The sequence below is a fragment of the Morone saxatilis genome, unplaced genomic scaffold (assembly GCF_004916995.1).
Source record: "Morone saxatilis isolate NCDOM2014 unplaced genomic scaffold, NCSU_SB_2.0 Contig16, whole genome shotgun sequence".
Lineage (NCBI taxonomy): Eukaryota > Metazoa > Chordata > Actinopteri > Moronidae > Morone > Morone saxatilis.
In genome coordinates this window covers 7,021,633-7,039,936 of record NW_023339718.1, presented here as the reverse complement: position 1 = coordinate 7,039,936, position 18,304 = coordinate 7,021,633, and the positions used below count along the sequence as shown (strand labels likewise).

At 42.5% G+C, this 18,304-nt stretch overlaps 1 protein-coding gene across 1 annotated transcript in view; it reads left to right on the top strand.

Annotated features, from left to right (window-relative positions):
- fam172a (family with sequence similarity 172 member A) overlaps positions 1-18,304 on the top strand; it is a 139,825-nt gene that overhangs the window by 62,310 nt on the left and 59,211 nt on the right. Inside the window, exon 8 of the mRNA XM_035658690.1 lies at positions 9,165-9,284. Within this exon, the coding sequence (XP_035514583.1) occupies positions 9,165-9,284 (120 nt within the window). The remainder of the gene's footprint in view (positions 1-9,164; positions 9,285-18,304) is intronic.

Genomic DNA, 18,304 nt, shown 5'->3' with positions numbered 1-18,304 from the left:
TCTCTCTCTCTCTCATATATATACTGTATCTTTTCTCCCACGTCATCCTCTTGCCTGAAATCTTTAACACTCAGTAACATTAGCAGTGTCAGATCATTAACATGGTGCCAACCAAGGTTTCCCTATCCTACGAGGAGGCATGCAATATTATTCACATCTTGATATTGGGCTCGGCTTGCTTTCCCCATGCCTGCATAATGCATGCTGGACAGGGTCAGATGCATTGAGACAAGGGAGGTATGCCGCAGTGGTGTGTCTTTTTGAGACTGCAGTGTCTCGGAACTACTGTGCGGCTTAACAGCCTTGGCTTTTTCCAACTCCGTGAGACGGAAGTCAGGACAGACAACGTAATGAGTAACTATATAATACCCCACCAGCCCAGTGCCATGTCAGGTTGCTTCTCTGTTTAATATACTTTAAGCTAGCACATTGGTAATTGATTTAGCAGTCCATACCAGTGCAGTATTCAGTGGATTCATTTTAAAACAGAGAGATGGATAAAATATTATTAAACAAAATTATCCTCATTAACCAGAAAAGTACGGGTCATGTAGAAGGTTTAGGTTTTCCAGCCAAATACACTTGTCCTCAGATGCAGGGATTGCAAGACTCGGGATAAAGATTAATGAGTGAGCAGGTTGGCCCTGTGTTGGTGCCCCTTGAATTTTGACCTTTGACCCAGAAGTCAGCAGGATGTTAGTGTGTATGACCTCGCCTCTATCGTTCACGCCTCCCCTTGCACTGCTTTACTCTTCAGTGCTCTGCCTCTGTCCGCCCCAGAGTAAGCTGTCACATGCACACACATCTACACGCACGCACATAAACACACAAGCAGAAATGCAAAGGCACACACATACCAGCAGACAAAAGAGTGAAGGAGGTCGAAAAGGAACTACGGTTTTGACATTTGTGTGTGTGTGTGTATATCTTTCTCCTTCACCTCTGTTAGTCGGGGTGGGTGGTGGATCAAATCAAACCTCTTTAGCAGGGGCTGTTTTCATCTTTCTTTTTTACAGCATCCACCCAAGACACATGCACTCACACACACACACACACACACACACACAAAAACCTTTTTTATTCACTACACCTCGCACTCTAACTCCCGCTGAGCTGCCAGACCACCTGCACACAGCCATTCAGAAACACACACACTCAAATATATGTCTCTACTCCTGGTAATACAATGAAATCCAAAATTACACAAAAAAATATCATAAGCTTGAATTACCACCTGTCTTGCTCTGTATTTATAACTTTTCAACATTTTCTTTTTTTTCCTACATTAACTCACAAAGACTGACACACACACACATACATACACACACACATACATAGAGCAGCCCTCTGATAGAGTTGAGTTGATTAATACGCTTCCTTACACACATTAATAAGCTCTTAACTGCTTTTAGGAATCTTACTTTTTAGCCTTGGGTTCATAGTGTGCAACCTCTCAACCTTATCTAATCCCTCTCCTCTCCTCCCAATCACACACCACTGGGCCATGTTTAGGGGAATGTTGGTGGAGGAAACAGAGAGAAAGAGAGGACAGAGGGAGGGATGGGAGGATAGAAAGTCTGATCGGAGGGATGCTGATGAGGATAGTGAAGGGGTGGGTGGGGGGGCGCTCTCTTAGCACTTTGCCATATAGAAGTTTGGGAGTTCACTTTACTTTGAATTTTAGCAGTAATCCAGTTAGCTATTTTCTGTCAGCCAAGCGGAGGAATGGCAGGAACAAAAGGCACATTCATGGGCTTAAGAAGCTTCCAAAGAGTTCACCCAAGGCTGGCTGGCTGGGATTAGGCCAGCAGGCCCTGGAAAGAAGAAGGGGAAAAAAAGAGCAAAGGGGACAAAAAACAGAGCTTCGTCTTTCTTTAAGCACCACTTATTTTTATAAATGACTGGAATACTTTTCTCTCTTTCTCTTTTATTTTTTTATGCTTTTCGTTTTAGCATCTCACATTGTATGTTTCTTAAATGTTCAGTGAGAGAGATAGACAGAGAGGCCCTCACTCCAATAGCATTTGAAGTAGCAGATTGATACTATTGCTTATGTTCTTTTGCTCCCAGTATATTCAGCTTCAGAGCAACTTCAAGAAGAAGAGATCTGAGTGATTGAGACCGGTGGACATCAAATGCTTTGACTATGACATCTCTCTCGGCTTTTCTCTACACTTTAAAATGTATTTAGCACAGTCATACCACAGTGGAGAGAAATATTTGGGCTCTTCAGTGTGCTAGTGATTCCACTTAATTACCTTGTGTTAAACCATTTTGTTTTGCATGTCATACCTTTAGTTCTTGTCTTGTCTGTCCTGGTGCAGATTGCAGGACTCCTCAATGTATCGTGGTCTTCAGTTTCTTAGTGACAGACGTGGCATAGACAGGGGGTCTTATCACATTCTGATCTGGCTGTTGTGGATTGCACCGTGTGTGTCTCCTAAAGGAAGGAGCATCCATTATTTAGGCCCTGCCTCTCCAAGACCCATTATTCCCAGCTGCAGCTGTCCACAGGGGCCAGCTAAGATCCTTGTCCTTGTCTGTGTTTAGCAGATGATGTCCTGTTTCCCCATGTTCACACTGTACTACAAAACGTCCTGAGGATTCACAAACGTACATGCACACACTCCTACACACACACGCGCGCGCGCGCACGTGCGCGCACACACACACACACACACACACACACACACCAAAACTTGATTATAAACATTAAGACACGGACACACAAGCACACACACTGGTAATTGTATTCGACGTGGTGCTACAGTGTTTCTCTACGGGACTGGGTTTTTGCTCTTTGTCACCTTCACCCCTTTGCCCCAATCTGTGGCCCTCAAGCAATTATACAGACAGGGTTTATTTGACCTTTGACCTGTGGTCGTGCCAAGAAGTAAGGCTCAGCATATCCAAGGACAGGTAGGGACTTGATTAACCTCTGAACTTGGTCAGAAGAGGGGTCAATGAACAGGGCTAGAGGGCAGCTCACCTGCTTGCTGCAGAGAGCAAATTGGCTAGATGCCATCTTTGTATTTGGGTGTGTATTTCTGTGTGTGTTTGGTAGAGAAAAAGCTTCGACCGGTGTACATGTGTATCCTTCTGTATGAGCTAAGTTTGCATGTTTAAGGTTACCCGTACAAGCTCACTGTGGTGTGTGGCATGTTTTAACTTCAGGTTTATCTTCCTGTGTTTGAATTGAGAAGGTGTAAAAGTTTTAAAGGGGAGCGAGTCTGTGAGATTTTGTGCTTGTTAGTGTGTGCGAGCATTTCTGGATATGTGTTATGTGCAGTACATAACATCTGTGTGTGTACAGATACCTGTGTGTTTGTGTGTTTGCTCAAGGCAGAAACAGTGTAGCTGGTCTCAGATCCCTGCTCCCAATCTTCTAGTCAGGTCAACCATCAAACACATCCATCCTGCCCTCCCTCCCACCTCCCCACCCACTGAGCTCCTTCGCTCTCTCTCTCTCTCTCTCTTCCTCTCCCTGCACACAACCCTGTTGTGGATACAGACTGACCCGAATAAAGACATACACAGACACAGACACACACGCACACACGCACACACAAATGCAGCACCTCAGGGTCATCCTGGAACAAACACAGCCTTGTCTGCCTGCCCGCTCTCCTTTGCCTTATGTCAATTAATGGCTCGCAGTAATTTCACCTGACAATCTGGGCGGCAGCGCGAGGCTAGCCGAGATGTCACAGCGATGACCTTTCTGGCCCGCAGCCGCTCTTTTCTAATAAAGAATCTCACAAACCCACAGCAACTTCCTTTGTACTTTGTTAATGAGTTATTGATTTGAAACAATGCCCTGGCAAATATTGTCAGAGCAGACTGACCTCACCAAGGTCATGTTATTTTATTGTATACAGTCTGAGCACGCTAATCTGCACGTAGGATGACATGTACACTATAGTTTTTCTCCTTTCTCTGGCTCCAGCTTTCTCTCCCTCTCTCCTTTACTGACTTTCTCTCTCCTTATATGGTATATCCCTTCATTGCAAAGTGGAATAACACACCTACACATACATTTTTTTCTCTTTCACACACACACACACACACACACACCCACACACAGTTTCCCCCCTCTTGTTAGTCGTGCACACGTTTTTCACCTCGTTCTCCCTTTTCTCTGTCTCTTTCTCACATCATTATATTCCCAACTCTCCATAGGTACTATACCTGCTAATTACCCACAATGCCACAGTCATTATTTTCCCATCTCTGCTGCTAATTTGCTCCATACCTTCCTTTCCCCCACTCTAGCAGACCCATCAGCTCCCAGACAGCTTCTAGCTAACTTCAGCTCTCTGTCTGCCTTAAAAGAGGGTAAGGAAAGAAACAAAGACGGAAAGGGAAAAGAAAAAAAGGAGATTGCGAAGGAGTACGCGTCCCAGTCATTGATTAGAATGCAATTGCTAACAGGTGTCGTTGGAGTCCACTTTTTAATTGTGTGCGCAGAGGCATGTACGCAATCACAAACACACACAAACACAAGCTAACTTACTCTAATAACCTCTTTGCTAATACCAAACATGTAATTATGTACATTGCTTATTTAATATTTAATCATTAGGCCAAATTAAAACAATCCTGCTCCGTGCTGATCAGGATATATTAAATAGTGTAATGACTTTGAACGCAGGTGGGTTTACGCAGTGTGTGGTCTGATAGCAGGAGAGGGGACTGAGATGTTGAAAGAGATTGGTCAGCCAGTCAGTTTGTGTGTGAGAAAGCGCCTGTGTAAGTAATTTGTTTCTACCTCTTCCTTTGCGGGAAGGAACTCTCTGATAATAATGTTGTGTGATGTGTGTTTTCAATACTTCAGCTCTCACTCTAACACTTTGAAACAGTTATTTACATTTTTGCAAGATTGAAACCAGCATTGCCCAGACAAAACAGTCCAAACTCAATAAAGTTGTTTAGGGATCCCGTGACACTGTCCTGACACTTTTGGCTCCCAATGAAAAGTTTCTGAGTGTAAAAAGTATAATGGCTCTTATCCACTAGATTCCTTCCGGTCCACACTGCTCAACATCTCCCAACTTGCAATTCCAGCTTCCTCAGAAGTTTTTCTGAAGTCCTGTGTGTTTTGGATGACTGAGGAGGAGGAGCAGAAGGGAGGAGCAGGGAGGTCTGAAGTGGTTGTTTGTCAGAGTGTGTTGATGTTGTTAGATTCATTGTTTCCTGTGTTGGTCAGACGCTGGGTTTGTGTTGGCGTTGGGGCTGTTATTCTGGCTTCAGTGCACTCTTCTCCTCTGCTCTCCTCTCCCTGCTACTCATTACAATGAATAAACACAGGGCAAGTATTGGACCGGACAACTTTTAAGGAAACAAGAGAGAGTGTGTGTGTGCATGGAATTATGTGTGGCTTTGGAATGGACTGAGTTATTATTGTATAAGTAATGGAAAGAGCTAAATTGAACAAATTCTTGAAACTAGACAATTGGAAGGCAAACAAATTCAACAAAGGAGTAACAGTTGGAACCACTTACTGGCTAAAAGTGGGGTAGATAACATGCACAATGTTGTGTAGCAGGTTGTCTAACAGTTCTAATAGTGACGTAAGTTATAATACATAATCAGAGTTCTGTTGATTGGGTAGCAACTAAAACATTTTGGTTCGTTGCTGTGTGTGTGTATGTGTGTGTATATATATATTTATATGATATAAATATATATATCACATCTCACAAGCTGTGTGATGAAAGTATTTACAGAAGATTTTACTATGCGGGCTGTTTGCGATGGAGTTTATGATGACTGACAGTAAATGCACATTAGTTATGTTTGCATGTACGGAGGTGTGTGTCTGTGTGTGTCTTTGTGTGTCTGTGTTTGTGTGTGTGCGTGCGTGCGTGTGTGCAACATGTTCTTGAATTCCAAGTCCAGAGCCGAGAGAACCTGTCAAAGTTCCCCCATACATAGACTGCTGTCTCTTTCTGTTAGACACACACAGATATACCCTTCATAATGTGTGTCTCTCTCTCTCTCCTCTCTCTCTTCTCTCATCTCTCTCTTTCTCTTTTCTCTCCTCTCTTTCTCTCTCTGTCCCTCTTTCTCTCTCTCTCTCTTCTCTTTCTCTCTCTTCTCTCTCTTTCTTCTCTCTCTCTTTCTCTTCTCTCGTCTCTCTTCTCTCTTCTCTCTCTCTTTTCTTCTTTCTCTCTCTCTCTTTTCTCTCCTCTTTTCTTTCTCTCTCCTCCTCTCTCTTCTCCGTCTCTCTCTCTTTCTCTGTCTCTCTCTGTCTGTCTTTCTCTTCCTCTCTCTATCTTATCTATTCCTTTTCTCTCTTCTATCTCTCTCTCTTTCTCTCATCTCTCTCTCTTTATTCTCTCTCATCTTTTCTCTCCCTCTCTCTTCTTCCCTCTTTCCTCTCTTCTATTTTCTTTCTCTCTTCTTTCTTCTCTCTTTCTTTCCTCTCTTCTCTCTCTCTCTCTCTCTCTCTCTCTCTGCTCTCTCTTTCTCTGTCTCTCTCTGTCTGTCTTTTCTCTTTCCTCTCTCTATCTATCTATTTCCTTTTCTCTAGCGCTCTCCGCCATTTTTATTTCCCTTTGACAATAGTTAGCTGTCAGCATCTGGAGACGGCCTGGTCCTGAGACTGTCTAGGGTGCAGATTCGTATTTTATATTCTCTGAGGGGACAGTATGGATCACTATATATTCGGTAAACACACACACACAAACACACACAATCAGTACAATCCCAAATTGTCCCTTGACAGTCTGGCTGAAGGATGTTGGCAACATGTGTGCAGTGGGATGCTATACTGACAGGCTGGCAGATGCACACACAACATCCACACACAACACACACACACAAACACACACACACATACAGACAAATAAACACAAACAGTGTGGGTAAAGTGTGGAAAATAAATAAATAAGCTAAGATACTGTGTGAGAGCTGGTGACAGGAAGTCGGTCTCGCAGGGTGGTGTGCTCCACTGCAGCTAATTAACCCCAGGAAATAATTGCAACAATATGCAAATGCTGTTTAGATAATTCACTACACTGCCATGCCAGGTAGTCAGTCACTCTGTTGCCTGCCGCTGAGGGTGTAGGCAAAGAATACGTGTTGTTGAAGGTGTTTGTTTGTGTGTGAGGTTGGGTGATGCAGTTAGGAGCATGTGTGTGGTCATTTACCACCATGAAGACATCAACCATTCAATGTTTCTTATTCATAGTATAGGAATACATAAACCACTCACCTGGTCTTCATGTGGACCAAAAAGTAATATTTTGTCATTTATATGTTTTGTCTGCATGGTAGTAACCAATTTTGAAAGTAGCCAAAGTAAGTAAGTAAATGTCACACACACGCACATAAACATGCTGTGTACAGTAGCAAACTTCGCCTAATGTCTCCATGTCAGGAATTGTCATTAAATGGTGGGAGGAGAGGTGGACAAAACAGGGGACGGAGAAGTGTAAAGAGTGAAACAGGTGGCATCAGCGGGGAAGAAAAATAAGGTGGAAGAGAGGGAATGAGTGATGGAAGGAGGCAGGCTAATGAAATGGGCTTCACAGATGAAGGGCGACATGGCCGAGGAGAGAGGAGGGAGACTTCAAAAGACTTTAATGTCACAGCCTTTCACACAGACAGCTCCGCTTGAGCCGGCCCCTCCGTGCACGTAGGATAACACACATACAAATGCACTCAACCACATGCACAGCACTGATGGCAGAAGGGCAGGGCAGAGTGGAGTTGCCTGCTCTTGCATCACACTCTGTGAATGGAGGTGGGTGCTGACACTACAACCCCCTCATGCTAATCTAGCAGTAAACACAAACACTCTGACAGGTTAATTTACCTCTAGACAAACATAGCAACCAAAACACACATCAGCACATCATCAAATAGTACAAGCACACACACACTTGCACACAAACTTGTACACACAGATGCGCACAAGCAGACATCTCATCAAATCACAAGCTTCCTTACTTTCTTCTAAAAGTAAAGTTTAAACCATATTTTCTGTAACATGTGTATGTGTTCTACACATCCTCCTCAATTAACACCTTTAGGAGAGCAAATGTTAAAGTAATTATCCGTCTGTGATTATATACTGTCTTACTTTGTAAAATGCAAGCGCATTTATGGAAACTAACAGGATAGTCTCTTAAGACACCTCCTCTGTCCTTTGCCTCCTATCACTAATTATTTGTTTTGGAGTCACATGGAACAGTTTGACACTCAATTAACAGATGAGTTTCCATTCTCTATAGGCCGTGTGTTTGTTTATTTCACATTTCATATTATTTTTTATATACATCTGTATGCTAATTAAGAGAAGTTTGTGTGTGTGTGTGTGTGTGTGGGTGGGTGTGTGTGTGCGTGCGTGCACGAGTGAATATCGTGTTTGCATCCACTATAGGGCGATCTTAAATACAACATTCTGTTGCGATTTAAGGATACAGGTGTTACTAGCTCCATGTGTAGTGTAAGCTCTTGTGGGAATGTATTGTTGATTTCTATTGTGAACCAGACAGTTTGATAGGAAATCAAAGTCTAGAATCAATGTCACAAGTTCATTAACGGATGCCCTTTTCTCACCTGTACTTTCACTATTGTTCTATCCGGCCCCGCATAAGCGCTTACATCTCTGGTTAATTAAACATGTCTTCTGGTAGCGTGTGTGTGTTCCTGCACGTGTGTGTATAATTGTGTGAGAGTGAGAACCTGTGTAAGGGTGTTCATTTCTATTCATTCATTTCTGTGCATGGGTGCAAAACTGTGTCTGTGTCTGTTTATTTTTTCATTTGACCTTCCCCTAGTGTCTTCCCATTATGCCTCTACTGGCGTATAGATGGGCCATCGATTCAGCAACGGGGTACAAATTAAGATTTAAACGTTACGTCACCCAGCCTATTGAGTTTTACATTTAGGGCATTTGCAATATGCAAGACTTATTGATCTACTGAAGTGTGGCTCTTTTATAGAAATCACCTCCGGCCACCATCACTTTTTTGTCTCTCTTTTATACCTCTCTTTTTGATAACTCTATTGATGCTTCTTTCTTATTGGATAGACACGTATTTTAAATGTTTTGTAATTGCATTGCAGTTTGAGCTCTACAGTTTTCAAGCTCATAAGAATTCTGTCATTCTACTTTGTTATGAATGTAACATTAGAGTTGCTTTTTTGTGTTGCAGGAAAATGGTTCCTCTGAGGAACACGTGCTGTACGTGTGGGACCACTTTGTGTCCAAAGCCGCAGCCAAGAATGTCTTCATCATGGCCCACAGCTATGGAGGGCTGTCTTTCGTTGAGCTGGTGAGTGTTTTAGTTTTCCGCTTATCCTTCCTACCTCCCACTGACAGAAAGACACACTGAGGCACACAATACTCTCCTGTCAGCACAATCACTCATTCATGTTCATGTTGTAAAACCTGCATATTCCAACTCTTTTACAAAGTAAAATTCAAGCAAAGCTACAGTACATACTTCCATACACCCATACATGCACACAAACATAAACAAAAGATACATATTCTCAAATAAACCGACACATATACAAACATGCAGAGCAGTACTAGCATCGGTCACCTTAGGGAGACAGGCAGAGTGATAGTGTGTGAAACATGGTGGAACGATTAAAAATAAACAGCATTTAGTTTCTTCGAAAAAGTAAAGCTTCTGTAAACAATCTGGTTCATCCTTGTCCTTGGGCACTATCCCCTTCCTCTACACATCAAGAACAAGAGGAAAACAGGGGGAAGGAGAGGGCTGGATAAAGAAATGTAGGGATGGCAATGCAACAACAGTGGGGTACTGTTAAACCAGATCCGCTGCAGAGCATGCAGATCTCCCAGCCTTAAGAGAAACAGAGGATAGGTTGAAAGATGGAGGAACGAAAGTGGATTTGAAGGAATTATTGATGCACAGGGGAGGGTGAAAATAAAAGTTTGGCCAGCCTCTTTGCTTTGTAACCGCACCCTTCAGCTAAATGGGCCTACAGTGTGTCTTTTGCGGGGTTATATGAAGGCTTTTGAGGTTAATGCTTTAGTCTTTGGTCTACTGTGATGTCCTAGTGGGATTCTGCATCACATATCGATCATCACTTTCTCTTCTTTTAGTGTTTTAATGACTAGAGTTACCTAATAATAAAGCTTCAGTGTGCAGATTGCCAATACCATCATTATGAGTTATCCTTAACATTTTGGAGTACCTTTTAGGGGTCATGATTGAAAGTGGGGAACTTTATATTTGCTGCTTGATTTATCATGTGCTTACTGGTGACAGTCTATGTGACTAATTATTGCATAATTGTATTGATTTAATTTACCACTGACAACATGTGATATTTTAGGCTCATATTCCTCTTAAAGATGCTGTCTTTTTAAAAACAACTTTAAGCTCATAAGTTACAGTACCAAAACATCTTTTCCATGTAAATTCCAGCTTACAGTAGCTTTCTACAGCTTGAACTGAAATGTAGTTTTGTTTTGTTATTTTATTTCCAACCTTAAACTGTTGTGTTTGCGGCTCCCGAAATTCCAACAACCACTTGTATGCAGCTGGCTTGGCTCAGTGCCAGGCTTATTGCGAATATGCTGTGCTAGCTGCGTTAGCATTTCAAAAAATGTTAATGCAAAGGACTGTGCTGTATTAAGCTCTGGTAGCTAACACACTGTGCTAGTTGTGTTTGCAAGCCTCTCTATGATCTGAGAGCTGTGTTACATTGCCAGTCTGCTGGTTTCTTGATCTGAAGGATTTACTGCTAGACTCACCACATCCCATATTATTCAGGACATATCTCTCCTCTTTTCTTAGGAAAGGGAAGAGGAGGGAGGCGGCACAATGAGGATACGGCTAGTGGGGGATTAAAGGTGGGCACTTGTCCCACTGGTGTTTTCAGGAATATTTTATTTTCTTTCTTTCTCTTTCACCTACTCTTTTTTGTTTAGTATTTTGTAATTTTAATTTGGCTGCTAAATATTCATGCAGTGTTTTGTCCGTGACAGCCTCACAATCTCCTGGGCTTTCTCGCTGTGTGACGAAGACTAGCTATTCTCTCTATTTGTCTCTTTCTGTCTCTCTGTGTTTCCTTCAGTCAGACTCGCTCTCACTCTGTGTGTAAAGGCCTTGATGAGGTTCTAACTGCTTTTCTTCTATATGATTTCCTTGTCATGTGAAAGCCAGTTAAAAACACTCATATACAGTATGTGCATATATAAATATATAGCATATAGCAGATGCAGTATGGGGAAGATAACATCAAAACAGAGACTTGAAAGATTTTTGTGTTCAATTTAAGTGACAAGGTGTTAGAATATGCCATTATCAGGTTTCCCTCGGGGCTATCCCAGCTTCGGTCTACCGGTGTTGAAACTCCTTCACCTCTTCCAGCCTGACAGTAATACAAACACATATACACATTCATAATTTTTATTTGCCTCCATCAATTGTCCAACTGTACCTATCAGGAACTTTGTCTACAGAGGGCAGTGTGCGGACTTCAATTCAAGCCAATCATGCCAGTTTTGAAGAGAGTATTTATTTATTTATTTAGCACTATGGATTTTATTTAGGTGCATTGTCCATATAAAGTATTCTACTACAGGCTGTTTGGCTTTTTTTTCTCCAAATGCACTCAAACTACTCCCCACTCACAGTCATGCACTTCACAGGGGTACCATATAAATATACACATGGGATTTAAAGCAGCCACTATACATTTCTTACTTGTTATTGCTGTGTTTTTGTGCTTGCTCACACATAAGCATGCACACAAACACAGACACACATACATACATATGCACAACGTCTACTTAATTGAGGAGAAAGTGGTCCAGCGGGACGGGGAGGGGAGGTGTGTGCGCATGAGCAGGCGAGTGGAGAGTGGAGCCTTGCGGGATGAACCGTTTGACACATGAGAAGACCCAGAGAAAACAAGCTGTCTGTGGGTTAATTACTACTCCCCTTTGCAGTTAATAAATACATTTCTGATCAAGCACATCAAAAAGGCCCACCATTAATTTCTCCTGCTCGCTCCCCTTGCTCCGGAGCATGTTAGCCCCTGTTTGGAGCGCTCAAGTGTTTCATTGCAATTTGATTTCTTTTAAAACACTTCACAGTGTGTACTGACTAATTATAGATACATCAAAGAGTAGCTAACTGCCTTTGAATGAGAGCGTGAGAGAGAAAGAGAGGCTTGCGCTGCAGGGGGAAGGCTTGCTCGCTCTTTCTCTGCTTCGCCCCCACTTTTCTTTCGCCCTTTTCCCCTCTCTATCATTCTTTAGCTATCACAGACTCCATCCATCCATCCATCTCAGTTCACTGTTTTGCAGTTCTCTTTTTCTCTCTAGCTCTCCCTTAGAGTCTCTAGTCTCCTCTGACATGTGCTTTCATGCTTGGCCAGCCTGCTTCGCCATGCTCCTCCTTCGCTGTCTCTCTCAGCTGTACAGTTTTAAAGGAAGATGGGTCATGTTCCCCCAATTGTGCTACTTTGTTTTGAACCCAATATTCCTATATTCCCTTCAAAGTCTAAGGGGTTTTAGCCTGGCTGTGTACTATCTTTCTCTCTGCGTCTCTCCATCTCACACACACATAAACTGGCCATGCTCCTCTAGGATCCAGGTCCGCATTATCCTTTCTTCACCTGAGGACAAAATCTCACCCCAGAACCAACCATACAGAGAGTAAAGGAACAAGGGGATAGAACCATACAGAAAGAGTGCCCTGCCTTTCTCTCTCCCTCTGCTCAGCCTGTCTTTTCATCTCTCTTCGTTGCCAGGAGTGCGGGGGGTGGACGTGTAAGTGGTAGTGGTGGTGGTGGTGGTGGCGGTGGTGGCGGTAGTTGTGTTGAGGAAGGGTTGTCTAACCCGTACTAACCTTCCCGCTCACAGAGTGAAAAAGGAGCACTCTTATTGGATAGGACAGGGCAGCATTATATAAGGTCTTATGTAAGAATGCATCTGTCTCCCAGTACACAAATGTGTGGGTGCCAACCAGACAACCAGCCAGCCGCCACAACAGCCCCTCAAAAACATGATTACAGATTTTAGGTGTCCCCTGCCACATACATACAGTACATGCTTGCAGAATATCTTTCTGTACACTTGCTCTATAGTGCCATCTGTTTCAATCTATAACGCTTAAAGCTAGTTTTTCTCTGCCGTCCTTGGTTTCATGTGTGTGTAAGTGTATGTGTGTGTTGTGGCTAGGTGTCAGATGTGGGAAGAGATGCTTGAGGTGAGACAGATAGATATGGAGGATTTTTTTCACTCCTTGTGGACTTCATCACTATACCGGTGTGGAGGATGAGAAAGATGAAACACTGCCGGGTGAATCAGTCTGAGTCGAAGAAGTTAGTTTTACATCGCTCGGAGTTTAGAAAGTGATTGAATTTCCATGCCGTGATATGGCAACCTCAGACTAAATTAGAGCTTTTTATATTGTATGGTATAAAAAGAACAATACACGTATTTCTATAACACTGTGCTTTGTTTATACCAAATTGTATTCACAAGTTGAATAACAAGTAAAGAAAAGTAGGTATTTTTCTGTCTTTTTAAGACTTCCTATTCATTTACCACAGAGAGTTTTCCAAACAGGCTCATTGCCATCTCTCCATTTTTTTAACTTTGTTTGTACAGTCAGTCTTCGTGTTTGTAACTCCTTAACCTTTATAACTACACGTACTGAACCCTTTCACCACAATATTCGCCGTACCAAAAACCACTCTGCCTTGTGTCCTCATTTCCTCATTTCTTCCGTCCCCCAAATTCCCCCTCTCCCAGTCGTGGTGACCCTCAGGGCAGTGGCAGTGCCAACTATGCCCTCTGTGCAGGACTCTTGGTCTGGCAGTGGTCTGTACAGCTCCATGACTGGCATGGTAACAGCCCACTGAACACATGGCTGTGAAAAGACTTCTGTTTCCTGTCTTCACCCTTTTGACAACATGCCTCTGGAAAATCACAAAAATGTACATATGTAAATATTAAAACTAGAAATATTAGTACCTGGTCCCCATTCTTACTTATACCACTTTAAATATCTATATCTGGTCTTTTTGACACACATGTAGAGCGCAGGCATACACATTCATAGCTGTATTCATGCTCTGTAACCACTTACAGCTTTTTTTCTTCAGTGTCATGTAATGTTTATTTTCAGCTTCAGTGGTTTTAAGGAATACTCAGATGTTTTAGGAAATATGCTTTTTTTCTTTTTATTTTCTTCTTGTGTATTTAACATGTGTAGAAATAGGAAATTAGACATTGTGGTTTAAGATGCTTAAAGTGGTTTTAATTAGCTTTTGAATCAGAGCTGTTTAATGACCAACTGCTGGGAGAAGTGACTGCATGCAGCCTCTTCGAAGTCCTGTCCTCATAGTAAACTTGCTGGCTTTGTGCCCTTTCCTGACTCCTAACAAAGCCCAGCTGATTCTTGGATGGATGGCTAGCTACCAGCAAACACAACACAAAATGTAAATGAGACTCATTTGAAGTTTTCTCTTTTGTTGCAAGTTAGCCTTTGTATCCTGCTTCCAGTGTCCTAGACTAAACACGTCCAGACCATTCTCTCTACTAAATGCACAGACATATAATTGATATTGTTCTTTTAATAGTATCTAAATCAGTCAGACAGTAAAATTTTGCAATATTCCAAACTAAGTTCCAAATTTATATCTATCTTAAATACTCTTCAAGGACCAGTGCAACCTTCACCTGCGTTCATCACAACACAAGCAAAAATCACTTTAATTTGTTGACAAAATCATCCCAGCTGTGAAGACGTCCATACACAGGCTCTGAAAATCCCCTCGTCTAATGTTGTATGCACGTCTTGGCCGCCTTCGAAACTCTGAATGCTAGTCTGTCTATTGCTTCTGGAGGGGATGAAGAGAAGGTTTGTTTTTATCTCAAGGTTCTCCATAGCTGGCGGGCTTGCAAGCGGTGCAGTAGTAGTGCAGTTTCCTATGTGTATGTCTGTCTGTGTGTGCTGATGTGCGTATGTGTCTATGTCTGCAAGTGGTTGCACACATACTGTATGGGTCTGTGTGTCTAGTGTGTGTGTTTGTGTCTGCGCGCGCACATATGCAATGTGCATGTCTGTGTGTGTCACCTCTAGCCTGGAGAAGCCTGTATCGTCCTGAGCAGAACAGCTTGGTGGAGAGCAGCTATCAGAGCCACGTTAGGGGAGGAGAGGAGGAGAGGGTGAGAGGCGATGATAAATGGCTGGGGCACACTAGCAGAAATTAGTGGAGCCGTATGCAAAGCTGTGGCGTTTTGTTTGATGTGAAACAAAAGGACCACCATGACAAAAGTGCCTGCCAGCCTGCACAGCAGGACAGCAGCCCTCAGGACATACACCATCACCACTGAGAAAGTGTGTATGTGCATTTACACGTGTGCACGTGTGTTGGTACGCGCTTGCATGTGCGTGTATGTGGTAATGCATGCATATCATGCATGGTGCTGTTTTCCAGTCCTGTCTATATTATGTATATTATCCCTCCCTGTGTTTTTGTGCTCTGCTCGTAATGACAGACAATGCCTAGCCCTTTGTACACCATGAAAAGACATGGTTTCTTCTTCAGTACAGCTACAGCATATTTGCTCTATTAAGCGACTGAAATATAGACGTCTAATTTCTTTGTGAATGAATAGGCATCTTAGAGAGCGGCTCTCCTCTTAACATAAGGATGTAAATTGAACTGTTTAAATGTCATGGCTAGCAAGCTGATTTGATTTGAATTGATTTGCTTGTTTCTGGAAAAAAGACCTCCCTTGCCAAACCTTAGCTGTGCTGGCTGCCACAGATAGACCAAGGTCTTTCTTTCCACCTCAACAACACATTGTAGGGCTTCTGAATTCTTCTATCTGCTGTGATTATGTACAAATGGCCTTCATTTGCCATCCATTTCAAAGCTGTAGTGCTGCATTGTGACTAGAGGCAGATGACGCAGACCAAATTACAGCGGGTTTGCTGCCTGAAAAGGATACTCGCACAATAGGCTTTGTGAAGTATTCCCTTCAATACGTCGCCATTCTTCTCACCTTTGTTGGTGTTTTTCTCTATGTTTCAGGAGCATCTTTGGTTGCTAGATTACATTTGTGGTGTTGGAGAGGATTGGGGCATTGAAAATGCTTTACTCACCTCTTGTCTCTCTTGTGCTATTCCTTCAATATCAAGGAAAATTGATTTGTGTGAGATTATCATTTTTTTGTTGTCTGCTGCATTTTTTTGATTGCCTTTATTAATCCTGTCTCATTTTACTGTTGCACAGTTGCAAAATAATCAAGCTCTCAGAACATATACACTGTCTGTTGATCTGTTTGGTTTACTTTACATTATACATGTACTGCATTCTATTTTTAGTCAGGTTGTTTCATAATGTCTCAGTTAACTGAAGGGAATGTCTTAGTAAAAGCCAGTGCAAAATTGCTCGTTTCCCTAATTTTTGTTCTTCTGTTGAATGGTCCAGGTTTAGAAAGGTCATCCGAGACGTACAACAACCAAGGGCAATTGAAAGCATCACTTTCATTTCCACTCTATTAAAAATCTTTAGGATATATGTGTCTTGTTCTGATCAAACTTTCCTATAGAGTACGCAATGGCCCAGAGGCAGACGTGGAGCCTTCAGCTCAAGCTCTGACACAGGAATGATCAGCGTACACCTCAGGATCATAGTCAGTTCAATAATCCCCGTTTCTAGCTGTATGTGTCTTTTACTTCTTTTACAGTATCTTTCTCCTTCTCTTTTTCTCCTTTTTTCTCTTGTCCTATGTAAGTTAATAGTTTGAGTGCATGGCTGTCTTTATTTTTTTCATTACCAGTTAAGTAAGTTGTTGTTCATTATTTTCTGCTTGCAGAGAGAAAAGTTATCAGTCCCCGAAAGTCTATGGTTACCTTGTACATAATAAAGTCATGTGCTACTACTAATTGGTCTGTGATATCTTATAAGTGAAACCAATTTCAGACTCCTTTATAGTAGGGTAGTGGTAAATCTCAGCTGTTTATTTTGAATAGTTTGTCTTATCCAGTCCTTGGTCTGACCATCCATGGTTTTAAATGCTCGAGCACGCTCTCACAAGGTCGTCACGGTTACCCACTCTTCTCCTTCGTTCCTCAAAACACACAGATGTTGCTATGGTGACGTAATTGAAAATCATTACACCTCAAACAAGTATTGTTGAGGTGACTATTCATAAGTCTCCTCTCACCTTTTTGTCTTCCTGTTTTTTTTTTCTCCCTAGTGAAAAGAAAGTGAAAAATCCATCTGTCCTCAGTACATCATTGTGCAAAGGCTCTCATGTCCTGTCCCACCCACCCCATACCCCACCTCTTCAGTTCAGGGTCTTTCTTGCCACTTTGTGATATAAGAAACCAAGCCAGTTGAAGTTCATCTGAGTTCAGTTAAATCTTGAGGGATTCATCATTACATATTTACTGGCTGAGGCTGATCTTGCTGTAAGGTTCTACCCTCGTCCCATTGATCTAGTGCGCATGTTCACTCCCGAGGTTACGGGACGTGCTTCCATTTGCATAAGGCCCTGGGCAAGGTTCTTTCCACCATTGATTGGCCTGTCCATGAGCGCCCCGTGCCTTCTCACATTGATCACTTTGTTTTTTCCCGGAGACAGTGCTACACAGAGTTCAGCTGCAGCTCTGGCATATCAGACCTGTCGGAGCAAGAGAGAGAGACCGACAGAGAGAGAAGGAGAGGAAAGGGATAAGTAGGAGTCAGAGGGTGTAGATGGAAAACTTTAGAGCCAATATCTTAATAATGTTGCATACTTTTACTTTGGATTATGACACTTAAGCTGAGAAAGTAACAACCAGTTTTACCCTGCCACCCCTGTGTTTTTACTCCTTCAGCCTCAAGAGTTTCCTTGAGCTATCCTCCAGAGTAGGTAAACACAATACAGTGATATACAACACTCAGGACACACAGACAGATATTAGAATTTCCACTCATACCTGAATTTCCGCTAAAATTGAACAGCCCTCCTCTTCACTTCGTGTTCATTCTGACCCTCTGCTTCAACCCTGGTCTGCTTGTATCAGTGTGCTGGAGAGAAAGCTCTCCTCTCCCTTCGCTGTCTTTCACTTTAGTTTTCTAAAGTCTTCTGTTTCCATTCTTTTACCAACACTGTCTGTCTTGTAGCTGCTCGGTCAGTCTTCCCTCTCTCCACCTACTCACTTGGTCAGCGAGGATGCTGTCTTGATTGATTGTGGCGCTTTCTGTTGCCCCCCAACTTCTGTTATTACTCTATAAAAGCATAGTCCAACCTGTCATCCTCTACTGTTCAACATGCTTCTACAACATGTTAACTGCCTCAAAT